The sequence below is a fragment of the Castanea sativa genome, chromosome 1 (genome assembly GCF_040712315.1).
Source record: "Castanea sativa cultivar Marrone di Chiusa Pesio chromosome 1, ASM4071231v1".
NCBI classification, from domain to species: Eukaryota; Viridiplantae; Streptophyta; class Magnoliopsida; order Fagales; family Fagaceae; genus Castanea; species Castanea sativa.
Genome location: NC_134013.1, coordinates 48,209,775 through 48,224,933, shown reverse-complemented (window position 1 = coordinate 48,224,933; position 15,159 = coordinate 48,209,775). Strand labels below are relative to the sequence as shown.

General features: G+C 37.0%; 1 protein-coding gene across 4 annotated transcripts in view; it reads right to left on the bottom strand.

Moving 5' to 3' along the window:
• Window positions 1–15,159, bottom strand: part of LOC142608205 (protein SWEETIE) — a 67,637-nt gene that overhangs the window by 25,176 nt on the left and 27,302 nt on the right. For 3 of the 4 annotated variants that reach the window (XM_075779949.1, XM_075779936.1, XM_075779957.1), the window contains 11 exons: window positions 10,751–10,883; window positions 10,578–10,687; window positions 4,364–4,474; window positions 4,107–4,274; window positions 3,860–3,946; window positions 3,608–3,701; window positions 1,669–1,737; window positions 1,460–1,582; window positions 1,302–1,370; window positions 1,117–1,221; window positions 878–966 (listed from right to left, as the gene is read on the bottom strand). In XM_075779949.1, coding sequence (XP_075636064.1) covers window positions 878–966; window positions 1,117–1,221; window positions 1,302–1,370; window positions 1,460–1,582; window positions 1,669–1,737; window positions 3,608–3,701; window positions 3,860–3,946; window positions 4,107–4,274; window positions 4,364–4,474; window positions 10,578–10,687; window positions 10,751–10,883 — 1,158 coding nt within the window. The remainder of the gene's footprint in view (window positions 1–877; window positions 967–1,116; window positions 1,222–1,301; window positions 1,371–1,459; window positions 1,583–1,668; window positions 1,738–3,607; window positions 3,702–3,859; window positions 3,947–4,106; window positions 4,275–4,363; window positions 4,475–10,577; window positions 10,688–10,750; window positions 10,884–15,159) is intronic. The other variant, XM_075779943.1, reaches the window with a different exon arrangement.

Here is a 15,159-nt window from a genome sequence, read left to right as displayed (position 1 = left end):
CCCAACCCCCCCCCCCCCCCCCCAAAATTATTAAACGAATTAGGCTGATTTATCTTCACACACACACACAAAAAAAGAAGAATAAACCATCTGAGCCAGATCCATTTAGTGTATTGTACTGAAAGGCCATAACTTCCATAAAACCATTGCTGAGAAGTAGAAGGGTATAGCAGTATACAATTAGCCTTCAAGGTTGGTTGCTTGCCCTTCAATACCAACATTCAATTTAGTTTTTTTTTTTTTTTTTTGAAAAATAGTTGAGTCAATTGCCTCCAAATGACAAGTTTCTGTACCCTCTTGGCTATGGTCAAGTAATCATAGAAAAAGAGTTGATCAACCCAAGAGTTATGCATTCCATCAAATACAGCTTGTGCCAATTTTTGGTTTTTTTTTTTTTTTGGCTGATTTCAACTTATTAATAATATCATTTGCAGATCCCATGTTGATATATTAATAGTCATAAGACATGTTGTGGTACCTCATACCATTTTCCATAGTTCCTGGAGTATGGACAGACATAAAGGGAAGTGTTAAGTTTTTCATGTCTCAGAAATAAATGCACTAGTAAAATGCAAAGTAGGGCACATTTCAATTACACCAAAATCAACAAGAAGGCCAACAAGTGAATCTGGAAGCTATTTATATATATAAATCAAGTTCTCATAGTCAATCCCTCTAAAACCAGGCTGAAATTTTGCCAGGGCATTTTGTTTTTATTCTTGCAAGCTCCTAGAGATTGAGGATGTCTAACTCCAAATCTCTTGCAAATCAATCATTGTTATAAGGCATACCATAAAGATATAAAAAGGTTTTAAGGGGCATTAAAAAAAAAAAAAAAAAAGGTGAAAACATTATGAAACAAAAGCTAAATATTCACCTGCGATGGATGCAGCCAAGTGCCATAGCAATTGATCCAGAATAGTTTGGGTCTATTGCTCCACTTAGGTCACCAAGCAACAATCTAGTCTGTTCATTGCAATATAATGGAGAGAGAGAGATAAATATAAAATTTGAACACTTCAGGAGGGGGGGAAGCCATCATTTTTAAAACAACTAACAAAATTTCAAAAATAACAAAATGATTTTGTTGCTTGGACATCAGACTCTGGAACTAACCATTCTTGCAGTAAAAATATCATTTCCAAGGCGAGCTAAAAGACCAAGACCTTCAGATGATGCTCTACGTTGTGACCCACAAATGTCTCCCTCTGCAAGAATACTCTGCCAAAATAATATGAAATTTATAAAATTAAAAAAAAAATTATCACTATCATCATCTTGATCACTAACATAGTTAATACCTGAAAAATAGACTGTGCTGAACTTAATATTTCTGGTCCTAGTGGTTGGGGACGTAAAGAAAGCAAAACCTGAGCAAGAGCAAGAGCAAGAGATCTTGATTATAAGATGAGGCCCCACAAAAGATACTTTGAGTAGATCAAAGTAGGATAAAGAGTACCTTGAATCCAGTTAGCAACCCCACACATATATTGGTGACACTGGCTGCATGCCATGATTGTTTCTTTCCAGCTTTCAAACACTGCTCTATTATTCCAAGAAGCGCGAGCATCCCACTACTATCCTGAGAAATGTAAATAAGGTTATATCAACAACATTTAGATACAGAAGAAAACATGCAAAGACCAAACCATTACTACATTCCACTACCTGAGCAGCAAATATTACTCCAAAACACAGAAGCATCTGGTTCACCAATGTCTTGCTTATTGTCTCCGGCTTCATGGTTAAAATAAATCCTCAGATTATGAACTTAAGTGAGACAAGGAAAACATAGCAATGAAATTTAAAAACACACATATCAACAAAACTAGAAGGAAACTTTGACACCAAAGACATCTTGGCCTACTGGCGCTTCAGCTCCCTCCCAACGGGGTGAGATTGGGTTCAGTCCACTGAATCCCTTTTGGGGATGAAATTCATCAGAAAAGAACATTTAATTTTACATCAACACCTAGTTGGGAGACTGATTTTTTCTTTTTCTTTTTTGGATAAGTAATGAAAATATTATTAAACTATCAAAAAAAGTGTCACCCAAGTATACAAGAAGTATACACTAGGGACAAGAACAATCAAACACACTTGAGTATCTCATATGGATGTTGCCTATTTTGTTAGTGTGGTTAGCCAATTCATGCATTCACCTTGAGTATCTCATATGGATGTTATTTACCGTATTCTTCAATGCTTGAAATAAACTCCTGGTCGAAAATTTCTCTTTTCTAATCATGCTCACTTATCAGTAAAATCACATACAAATGCAGATTTTTTTTTGGGGGGGGGTGTTCTATTACTAATAGAAGATCTACTGCAGTACTATACCCATGTTCAATGAAATTTAGTCACTTAGAGAATCAAGAAACAAGCAGTAGTAGTCAGGCCCATTGCAGATCCTGAATTCCATGAAAAATGACTCATTGTATTTGTGAACTTCTTTGGGTGAAGATAAAGTTAAGAGAACTAGGGTTTAAAACACAAGAGCCTATGCCATTAAATTGTGCCAACAAGGCAGCTTCTAATATTGATTACGATTTTGAGATTGACAGATATTTCATCAAGAAGCCAGATCAGACTGGTGAGCAACTAGCAGATGTCTTAACAAAAGAAGTCTAAAGTAGCGTTTTTCATAATATGTGAAGCAAGAATTACCACACTTTTGAAGATGTGGAAGTCTAGGAAATGCAGGTGAATATTTATTTTCATAGGTTACTTTGTGAATGTTCAATTGTCTTGGGTCTCAGTTACAATGGTAGTATTACAGAGTTTACTAAATCCCTTTTTTTTCCTAGTAATTCTTTTGGCTATCTTGTGGGTTTTTTTTTTTTCATGAGGTAGTTATTTCGTACTAAAATCCTTTACTTATACTTAACAAAAAAACAAGTTAGGCATGTGAAATATCTTCACCTCAGGTTGAGGGGAGTGTGAGAATACATAACCCACAATTTGCATATTAGCATATGATTGAGTAATATAAAACCGATTAACCTAACCCACGATTTTCTCCAAAATTCAACATACACTTTGTTAGACTTATGGTTAAGTGAATAAATTCACAATTTCCTAATAGCTTAAGCCTTTGGGACAATCGGTAATTTAACATAGTACCAGAGCAGGAGATCCTGAGTTCGATCCCTGGCTTTACTCTACCTCTCATTTAAAATGTTAAATTCTCACTTGTTAGGCCCCCACTTATTAAGGGGAAGTTTAGGCCCACAAGTGAGAGGGAGTGTTAGACTTATGGTTAAGTGAATAAATTCAACATCTCCTAATAGCTTAAGCTTTTGGGACAATTGGTAATTTAACACGCTTCAAGGTCAGTTATGTTTGCTACTTAACCATGATATTTCTATAGCTTCGTCAAGATAGCAACCTGTAACTAGAAACACTTTAGCACTAGTGACTAACCATCCTTCTGTTTCCAACCTTTATTTTCTTCTTTCTTTGATGTAGTACCCATACAACTAAACTATTGGTTTCTCATCTATCCACTAGTGAATGTGGTGGACCTTACCATGATATTGAGGAGACTGATAATCACATCTTCCAATTCGTAAGAGTGCAAGCCTTAGCTAAGAAAAACAATTATTACCTGAGGAAAACTAGAAAGCTCGTTCTCCCATATGCAAGGTATTAGGCCATCTTTTCCACCTTGAAAAGCCCGAAGTTCATCTTCAAACCAATCTCTAAGTAAATTAACAAGAAACAAATAGCTTGTGAAAGTGGGAACGAATATAGAATCTGAGTTTTCCTAAAAGGATTATAAAAAATTGATGCATTAAATTACAAGGTACAACAATGTTTATAGAAAACCAAAGGACCCATGAAATGAAAAGCTAAACACCTTCCAGGAATCCAGGGACCCAACCACGCATCTCGCTTGTCTAACAGCAACCGCAAGCATGAGCTTTCCTCACATCCAGAAGCAACTCTTCCATTTTAACCCAACAAGAAGTTATGGAGAACCAAATCAGTCTCACAAAATGAGAAAAAAGAATTCCAAATTTGCAAGTCAAAGTAATTGAAGTTGAAGTCATATTAGTAGTCCAATTAAAAAAGGTAAAAAAATAAAAACTGTAACTAATCATTACCTGAAAGGAGTTGTGCACAACTGAATAATCCGGGGGTGGTCAGTCTTATATGTCAATGGATCAGGCAGCGACTGATAAGCAATTAAAGTCTTGATTATAAGTATGTCCACTGCAGGCTTCAAATTTGGCATCTCTTTAGCTGTTGCCACTGAAATGTAGGATAAAGCACTGGTTCCAAGATATGTTAGAACATTTTTATTACTGCATGAAAAGTAGAACTTTTGGCCTAACACATTTGAGACTATTAGTAATCATACCTACTGAGGTATACAAGCACTGGTTGAAGTAAAATTCTACTGTTCGCAGCATTAGGAGAAATAAAGCACCTTACAAATGCCGTGAGTGCATCAACTGCAGCAGACCATACACTACAAAAAGACAAGGGGAACTTAAGATTTACAAACTATAGATCAAGAGTCCGTTTGAGAACAGCTTATATTTAGTTGAAATGAAAATTTTTTGCTGAAAAGACTATAGATAAAGGTAAAAATTAGCTGAATGGTACAGTAGAACCCATAAATAGTACTAAAAAGTGCAGTGAGACTCATAAATAGCAGCAAAAATAAGCTGAATTTGCAAATAAGCTGAAATTTTCAGCTTGTCCCAAATGCACACCAAATTTTTTTTTTTTTTTGATAAGTAACGTAAGAAATTTTATTAAAAAAACCAACCAAGTACACTAAAAGTGTACTACAGTGGCACAAATCAAAAACCCAAACTACAACAATCAATAAGACCAGGTAGAGAAAAACAAGAATAAGATGGCAAAACTAAACTCCACGCAAGGAGAGCACGGAAAAAGAAAAACTTAATGTCAAGAATAGACCATTCACAATCCTCAAAGCATCTAGCATTCCGCTCCTGCCATAAGCACCAAAACAAACAATGCAGCACAAACCTCCATAAACCTATATTTTGATGTCTATCAAATTTCCCCTGCCAAGAAGCTAACACCTCACTAAGTTTATATGACATAACCCAATGTATACCAAACAAACAACCATAGACCACAACTCATATGCTATAGGGCAATGAAGAAAAAGATGATCCACCGATTCCCCACACCATTTACACATAAAGCACCACTCTAACACTGCAATATGCCTCTTCCAAAAATTATCCGTAGTTAAGATCTTATCTAAGGCAGCAGTCCAAGAAAAGAACGCTGCTCGAGGAGGAACCTTGGATTGCCACACCATTTTCCAAGGAAAATCAAACCTCAAAACCTCTTCTCATTGCTGGCTTCCAGCAAAGTTTGTCATCACCAACACTCTGCATATTCGTGGAATAAAGCACAACCCAAAAAGATCAAATGATTCTAACTTGTAATCTTGTGGTGGACGACGGAACTGAATGTCCCAATGAAGCCTCCCATTAGAGAAACGCATCACCTCTGACACAAAAAACTCCCTTGCCCAACTAATACTATACAATTCTGGAAATGCTTCCTTAAGGGAACAATCCCTACACCATACATCCTCCTAAAACTTTATCCTAGTACCATCACCCACATCAAATAGAAGAAATTTAGAAAGGTCCAGCCAAACACTTCTAATGGATTTCCATACACTAACACCATAGGTCCCTAACACCAGTTTGGTACACCAACCACCCCCTTCATCCCATATTTAGCCTCAATGACCTTCCTCCAAAGGGCATCTCTCTGCGTTCCATATCTCCACAACCATTTGCCTAACAAAGCAGAATTAAATCTTCTCAGCCGTCGAATCCCTAAACCACCATTCTACACCGGCATACAAACCTTAGCCCATTCCACTAGAGGAACTTTAGGCGTATCAATACCACTCCAAAGAAAGTCTCTTTGTATTTTCTTCATACGATTAGCCACCTTTACTGGAATAGGAAGGAGAGAAAGGAAATAAGTAGGTAAACTAGACAAAGTACTATTAATAAGAGTTACTTTGCCCCCCTTAGATAAATACAACCTCTTCCACCCAGCTAGATGCCGCTCCATCTTCTCCAAAACAGGGTTCCAAATTGTCTCCTCTTTATGGGAAGCACCCAATGGAAGACCCAAATATTTTGAAGAGAGTGAGGACTGCTGACAACCCAAAATCTCCACTAATTCCTCCATATTAGGCACGTTACCAATTGGTACCAATTCTAACTTTAGTAAGTTAATTTTTAACCCTGATACCACTTCAAACCTGGCCAGAATCCCATGCAAAGCAGCTAAATGATGAGTCAACATCGCAAAAAATAAGTGTATCATCTGCAAATAAGAGATGGGACACCGTTAGCAACGTACCAGCTGAATTACCTATTGAGAAGCCCGAAATCTGTCCCAACATAGCAACCGCATCCAACATACGACTCAAAGCCTCCATGACAATATCAAAAAGGAGAGGAGATAATGGGTCCCCTTGACGAATACCCCTAGTGCTTCCAAAAAAATCAACTAGTGTACCATTGATTAGAACAGAAAATTTGACAGTTGATATACACCACATAATCCACCTTCTCCATTTTTCTGAAAAGCCACACTGCTTAAGCAAATACATAAGAAAATTCCAATTCACATGATCATAAGCTTTCTCAACATCCAACTTGCAAATAACACCTAGCACCCTGTCTTCATCCTACTATCTATACGTTCAGAAGAAATTAAAACAGAATCCAAAATCTGCCTACCTTTAACAAAGGCATTTTGAGAATCTGAGATAAGACCATGCACCAGCCTTCGCAAACGATTGGCCAAAACCTTAGATATAATCTTATACATCCCTCCCACCAAACTAATAAGATGAAACTCCTTCACTTCCAGCTTCTAAAAGCAGTTTCCCAGTTTTGTTACCAACCCAGTGCATCATCTCCAAAGCTCTATAAAAAGTTCCCAAAGAACCAGGCAGTTTTTAGTAGTAGCTCAGTTGACCAAATCTCTCTAAAAAAAACCTTTATTACACACTAAATTCCAATCATAGAAAGCTCAAATACATTTAAGATTCCAAAAACAATAACTACCATCCTCCCAAGCCCAAACAAGAAAACACCTTTTTGCACACCACATATCATGCCAATACCAAATTCTTTGTCCACATGTCACAACAACAACCAAGCCTTAGTCCCAAAATTTTGGGTTTGGCTAGGTAACCTCAACAAACTAATCAAGGTAACTAATCAAGGTCAGCAACACACATACTTTTCTGCCATTCTATCCAATCCAAAGTCATACTCTCATGTACCTCTTAAATTGACATGCCATTTTTTCCTACTTCTATATTATTTTAAGTCTTCCTCTATCTTTTTTATTCCTTGGACTTGAATCAACTCACTCTGTCTCACTAATGCATTAATTGATCTCCTATACACATGACTAAACCATCTCAAGCAATTCTCCCACATCATTTCATGAATAGGAGCTACCTGTATCTGTGAGTAACTTTTCTCATTTCAAATCCTATCTTTCCTTGTATTTCCACTTATCCATCTTAACATTCTCATTTCATATACAATCATTTTATGAACCTATTGCTTCTCAAAAGCCAACATTCAGTACCATAGAGCATAGTTTCTTATTGAGAAATCTTTTGAAATTTTTCCTTTAACTTAATAAGTACTCAACAATCACACGATACTCCTTATGCACTTCTCCACTTCATCCACTATGCTTTTATCCTATGATTCACATCCTCATCAATCTCTACATCCTTATGAATAATTGACACATGATATCAAAAGCTCACTCTCTAGTATCTCTTGACCATAAGTCTTACGGTCCATCTCATGAATTCTTCTTCCATCCATAGCATTGAAAATAACAAAAGCTGAAAATACATCCCATCCTACTCTAATACTTCTCCAAAACTCTAGTACTTCTCCAAAGATAATAGCTACTAGTCTTCATACTGCGTACTGCCTTTAACATCAATCTACCCCAAACTTCTCCAAACAATCCGCCCCTCCCCGTAACACCATAGCCACTTACCCAATGGTGCTTAATGCTCTCAAACACAAGCCCCCATTAAAAAAAAGGAGAGCACATCTTTATATATAGTAAAGTTTATTTGAAAAGAGAAAAGAAGAAGAAATAAATAAATAAGAGAAAGGGTTCTACCCAAGTATAGGAGAAGTATACTAAGTGTATAACACGAAAGCAAAAGAAAAAAGCATGCAAAAAGAGTTAAGATACATAGCTACTGAAAACCTCATAAATCCAAGTATCCCACGACAGATAATTCCATAGACTTCAAAGTCCAATCAAGTAAAGATTTTGGCAATATACACGTCAATTTCACTGTACTCAATTCTTGCCCCCCAAAGCACCCAGCATTCTGCTCTCTCCAAAGACACCACATAAGACACATCAGAACTGTCTGCCATATCCCCCCATTGCATCTTCATCCGAGCCAACCCTTCCAACGCACAAATATATCTTGCAATGACAATGGCATTACCCAAGAAACACCGGATAAACATCATATAGACCGCATCTCCCAAGCCACATCACATTGCAAGAATAGATGGTACACATACTCACCAAGTTTTTAGCACAATAAGCATCACTTTGTAGCAATTAAACCCATCTTCCTTAAATTATCAATTGTCAAAATCCTCCCCCATGCCACACCCCATGAAAAAAATGCCACCCTTGGTGGAACACTAACTTTCCAAATACTTTTCCATGGAAAGCCTGCACTTCCCCTCCCCTTCTTAAAACAATGTAGTAGGTCTTCACTTCAAAACCTTGCATGGCAAAGGGAGCTACACCAACTTGTCAGCATTCCTAGATCGAATCTTTGTTGCATACAGATCCTCCAACAGCTGGGCCACAACATTGACTTCCCAATCTTGCACTGCACTACTCAAAATTGGATTTGAATGCCGCTAATCATGACGAAATTCCACATAATCTTCCTTTGTGGCTTCACTATCTCGTGCAATTAGAAATAAATTGGGATATTTTGCTCCTTAAGAGAAGTGCCCCTCAGCCAGACATCAAACCAAAATCTAACTTTAGTGCCATCTCTTACATAGCATTTCATGAACCACACAAAAATCTTCCAACCCCTTAAATCCCACCCCATATGGTATCCTCAACTCACGCAACCACCAAAACTTGCTATTTAATCGATACTTTATGCTTGTTACTCATCTTCATAAAGTTGTATCTTCTAAAGTACAACACTGCAACCACTTACACAACAAGACAAGATTATGTGGCAATAGCTTCTTCATCCCTAAGCCTCCATAGCACACAAGAGTGCAACAAGTATTCCAATTAACCAAGTGAAATTTAAATTCGTCTCCAAACCCACCCCAAAGAAAACCCCTTTGGAGCTTTCCATTCTATTGGCCCCACCAACTTCCAATGGGAAGCAAGATAGGAAATAAGAGGGAAAACTAGATAACATACTCTTGATGAGTGTAAGCTTAACCCTTCCGATAATTACAATTTTTCCATCCAACCAATCTCCTTTGCAAGCGTTCGATAATGGGATCCTCCAATGGATTGTAGTTTGAATGGGAATTCTAGAAGTAACCCCCAAATACTTCATCAAGACAGAAGAATCACTACATCAAAGAATTCCTGAATATCTTGTACCTCCCCAACAAGTACTATTTCTAATTTTCTTAAATTTGTGCGCAACCCTAAACATATGAGAATACACCATAGATACTAGAGATTCCTGGAATTGGCCTCACAAAAAATTAGAGTCATTTGCAAAGAGAATGTGAGATACTACCATTCTTTCCCATCAAACATTCAACAAAAAAACCGCTAAAATATCCCCATGATAACGTTTGAGCTCAAAACTTCCATAATAACCACAAACAACAGATCCCCCTAACAGAAAACCCTGCTGCTAGCAAAAAAAAAACCAGTGCGAATGCCATTAAAAGCCCATTGGACTTGCCTCTAGCCAATAAAACCTACAGGCAACTGACCCTACACATCGTAATCCAAGGGCGTCCACTCCTGACGAGCTAAGCAGTTTATGCTTATGCCCAAGAGCAAGCATTAAATAATTTATTACCACATTCCAATGGGATTGTCTCCGCATTGGGATGTCCACAACCTCCAAAATTCTCATATTTCTTTTATTGTAAATAAATCACATCAAACGAAAAAGGAATTGCCCTCAAAGTTACATGTCATCTGCTATTACCAGCCACCTCTCTCTTGCACTTAGAACATTTCAAACACAAGCTCAAGGATTTAGCAGCATCAAAAAGCAAACAGCAGGAATAAAACTCACAACAAACACACTTCAGTGTTCTCCTCTCAAAATATATCACAACTACATTGCCATGTATTATTTTCTTATATTATAAAGTAATTCAAAACAACACCACCTCATTTTCTCTTAGATAAAACTTGTCCCAAGATAGTTCAAGATCGTAATGCACATAAACACATATATTGTCACATGCTCACTACAGATCCTACAAGCTAGTAAGCAGAATGCAATTTCTGTGCAGGACTACACCATACTCAATATATTGACTTACCGTATCCTAAATGTTAAATCTCCAGTTTGCATGCTTTCATGTGCAGGATTTCCACTGAACACAGTAACCCATAAGGAAAGAATATCAAAAACCTGGTCTTCAAGCTCCTGCTGGGGTAAAATAGCACATTTAGTTCTTACACCAAACAAAAGAACAGAGAGATGACTACGTACCTCCTTTGGCATGGAAGCTAACAGTGATGACAAAAGTAACCATCCAGCTTCTTTTTCAACTGTGGAGGCCACAGGGTTACGACTAGATTCCGTCAGCATCTTTTTTGAAACTTCGAGCACCGATCTGGGCAATCTGTGCAAAACAACAAGATACTACTGCTTATACCGCTATAGTCTAAAAAGAACAATGATCTTCATGTGACATTAAACATTTCAATCATTTCTTATCTAACATGGTGACTGCAAGAAAAATGGCACGCATACAACATGCAAATTTCAGGGCACTAGCGCAACAAAGTTGTAACAAATATATATATATATATATATATATATATATATATATATATATATATATTTGATAGGTAAGAATAATTTTATTGAAAAGAGACTACTTCATGGAAAAAGACACAAAGTAGCCTTAAGAATTACATCGTGAAAAAATATCTACAAATGAATGGACTATATGAAAGATCATAGGCCACACTACAATGTATCAAAAGGTGGTCCAATCTCCCTATGACAACAGCACATACAACACCAACTCACTATTGAATAACCCTTCTTGATAAAGTTATCACGAGTAAGAATTTCCCCCCATGCCGCTATCTTTGAGAGGCCTCAACCCTCCATATGGCTTTCAAGGGAAAGACATAGGAGTTGAACTGTACTCATAAAAAGAACATACAGTGAATTCCCCACTACCTCGTAACTTCCATCACATCTTGTCTTCCCCCTCCCAAACGGGAAAATGAGACTCTAACAAATGGAGGAATGAAGCTACCCCATCAATCTCCCAATCATTAAAATTTCTTAGGAATCGCACGCCCTAACACCTCTGATCTCTCCAATAAAAATTCCACATAAGCATCCATATCCATAACTGTTTCAAATAGTAGTGGAAATGTCATCTTCCAAGGTTGATCTCCACACCAACAATCATGCCAAAAACAGATACGATTACCACAGCCCACCTCAAATTGAATGCACTGCATAAAACGATCTCCAAGCATTCCAATACTTTTCCACAACCCACAACCATGAGCACCTTGGACAGGTTTCGAATACCACCCACCTCACTCCTCCCCATATTTTACAGTGACTACACATCTCCACAATCAGTCTCTCTCCAACCCAAACCACCATAACCTCTTACCCAACAAGGATTGACTGAAAATGGTAAGTTTCCAAATACCCAACCCTCCACTAGCCAAGGGAGAACACAAGTTATCCCATCCAACCAAATGATGTTTGAACTCCTCTCCTAAACGACCCAACAAAAAATTGCTCCGTAACCTCTCTATTCTATTCACCACAGTAGTGGGAATGGGGAAAAAAGAAACTCAATAAATAGACAAGAAACTCAATTAACATGATCATATAAGCTTTTTCTATATCCAGCTTGCAAATAATGGCAAGACTGTGGCCTTCTATCCAGCTATCCACACGCTCCTTAGCAATAAGCACCAAATCCAAAATCTACCTCACCTACAAATGCATTTTGTGGTGCAGATATAACTTTGTCCAAAACCCCTTTCAATCTATTAGCCAACACTTTTGACAAAATTTTATATGCACTTCCAATTAAACTGATGGGTCTAGAATCCCTTATATTAATAGCATTTATCTTATCTTCTAAGGGGTTAACACTATAAATAAAGCATTAAGGTATTTTTCGAACTTAAAAGATTTATGGAATTCCTCAATAACAGCAAACACATCAACTTCAACCACCCTCCAATAATGCTAAATGAAAGCCATGTTGAACCCATCTGGGCCAGGAGATTTGTCCCCCTCAAAATTCTACACTACCTATGTTATTTCTTCCTTCTCAAACGGCCTCTCATGTAAGCACACTGCACTCATCTTTCCAAATACTGGCCAAATTAGGCCCATTCAACCTTTGGTCTCCATCCATATGTTTCTTGATACAAGAATTCATAAAATTGAACCACCTGACCCTTCACCTCCTCATAAACTACTCTCTACCAACACCCCAAATGATTATCTTCTGTGAGAATTAGCCATTTTGTGAAAATATTTAGTATTATTATCTCTTTTTTCAGCCAAATAGCTCTTGATTTTTTTCTCCAAGCTATCTCTTCCAGGGAAATAAGATGATCAATCTCATCTTTTAACTCCTCTCTTTTATGCTTCTCCTCCAAGGTAAGTCCATGCAAGCCTTCATTCTCATCTAACCACAACACTTCACCCAACAACCTCTTTTTATTAACCCCTACATTCCCAAATTCCATTTTTTTTTAATTGTTTTAGATCCTCCTTTAGAGCTTTTAGCTTCCAGGCAAGAACAAAACTAGGGGGAACTCGAAAAGAATACCAGCTCCACCAAGCCCGTACTTTCTCTTCAAATTCTTTTGTTTTCAGCCACATGTTCTCAAATCGGAAAGGACTCTTTCCATGCACCATACCCCCCGCCTCAACCAAAATCAGACTATAATCAAAAAGGTGGCGTGGTAGAAGTCGCTGAGAAACATCTAAAAATTGATCCTTCCAATCTCCCAAAACTAAGATCTTATCAAATATGAGACATAGAGGGTGGTTCTATACCACTAAACCACGTAACTGATCCCCTTTCCAATGGTAAGTATAACAAGTTTTTTTTATTTAATTGTTAAATAAAAACTTGATTGAAAAAAATATATACAAGAAGCAGAAAAACAAATTCCTTGGTACCCAGGGAGTGTACAAGGAAAGCAAAAGCTACCCAAAATTACATAAATCTACAAAATCTAAAGCAGAGGATATGGCAAGACCACTCAACATTCAAATAAAGACAGAAGGAAAAAGCGCTTCAACCCAATGATAGAATGCTCCTCCACTTCAAAGATTCTAATATTTCGTTCCCTCCATATTTTCCACATAATATACTTGAACTACACCCCAAACACATGCCAACCTATGTTGCCCAACACCTCTATGCCAACAAGCAAGAAACTCAACCACTTATTTAGGCGTAACCCAGGAGATACCAAATAAACTAAATACAAAGGACTATAAATGAGAGGCATAAGACAAGTTAAGATCTTCAATAAATTCAAAGAACTCAAACATGGCAGGGCTAAATCTACTACATTCCAATTGTTCAGAAGGGAATCTAACCACATTAAAATCCCTTACTAGACACCATGGTATACTCCATCTTTGCTGCACCTCCTTTAATTCATCCCACAAAATTTTTTTTTTTTTTTTGATAAGTAAATTCATCCCAAAAATATATCTGATACTATCATCATTGGGTCCATAGACTCCTGTGCACATCCACTTAAACCCATCATACACCCCATTCCACCTAGCTAACATTGAAAAATTCACCCCCAAAAGAATCAATCCTTTCCAATACCCTTGTATCTCATAACAAAAGCACCCCTCAGGCTGTGTCATTTGCATTAAGTACTACCCAATCCATAAACAGATACTTATTGAAAAGGGCTAGGGGATCTTTGGTAGGGGGGAACCAAAAACAAAAGTGATAATACAACATCATCAAAGAAAGGTTTCGCTGCTGCTAGCTACACAACCGAGTCGACTTAAACTACAGCCATAGGCCCCTCTCTTCTTTTTCTTTTCTTTTTTATAGGTAGCAGCCATAGGCCCCTCTCTATGAACAGCACTGATAGATTTTTAGTAATATAAGACTACCACTGTCTTGCATTTCTTAGATCTACAAGACACAGCCCCTGCATGTCTTAATGTTAACTAAGACAGCCAATCATTGGGAAAAAAAAAATGAGTAAATATAATAAGACACAAAGCAAGCAGAACATCTTACTACCCATGAAAGACATGATATCCACTGATTACCCGTTAAGTTGTAAAGTATAAGGTATTAAGTTTGAAGGAGAAACAAGAAGAGTGGAGAGAGAGTGAGAGAGACAGAGAAACAGAGAGAGAGATGCTGCGTTAATCAGTCCCTCAACTAAGCACTTCTTCATATTAGATTGATATGGCAAAATTTCAAGAATAACCCTACACTAATATAAAATAGGACAATGTTTAACTAAAAAATCGATTGTAGCCTAAGACCACAACCTTACTCAATAAAATAAGCATTACTACATATTTTGAAAATCTAACCGTTGAATTACATGTTCTTTACGCTCTTAATACACATGTCAAATTTTGTGTCAATCAAATATTATTTACTATATGATCTATAAGCTTATATTTTATTCATAATTTTAAACTACAAAAACTTGCAATTTAAAAATTTATTGATGACATATGATCTTTAATTTTTTATAAGCTTATATGATCTTTAATTTTTTATAAATTTTGCAAGCATGAACGATATCAGAAGAACATGTAATCCAATGGTAAATTTGTCAAAATTCACTACCAATAAAAAGATATTAAGTAAGGTTGTAGCCAAACTTTGTCCTATAAAATAATAT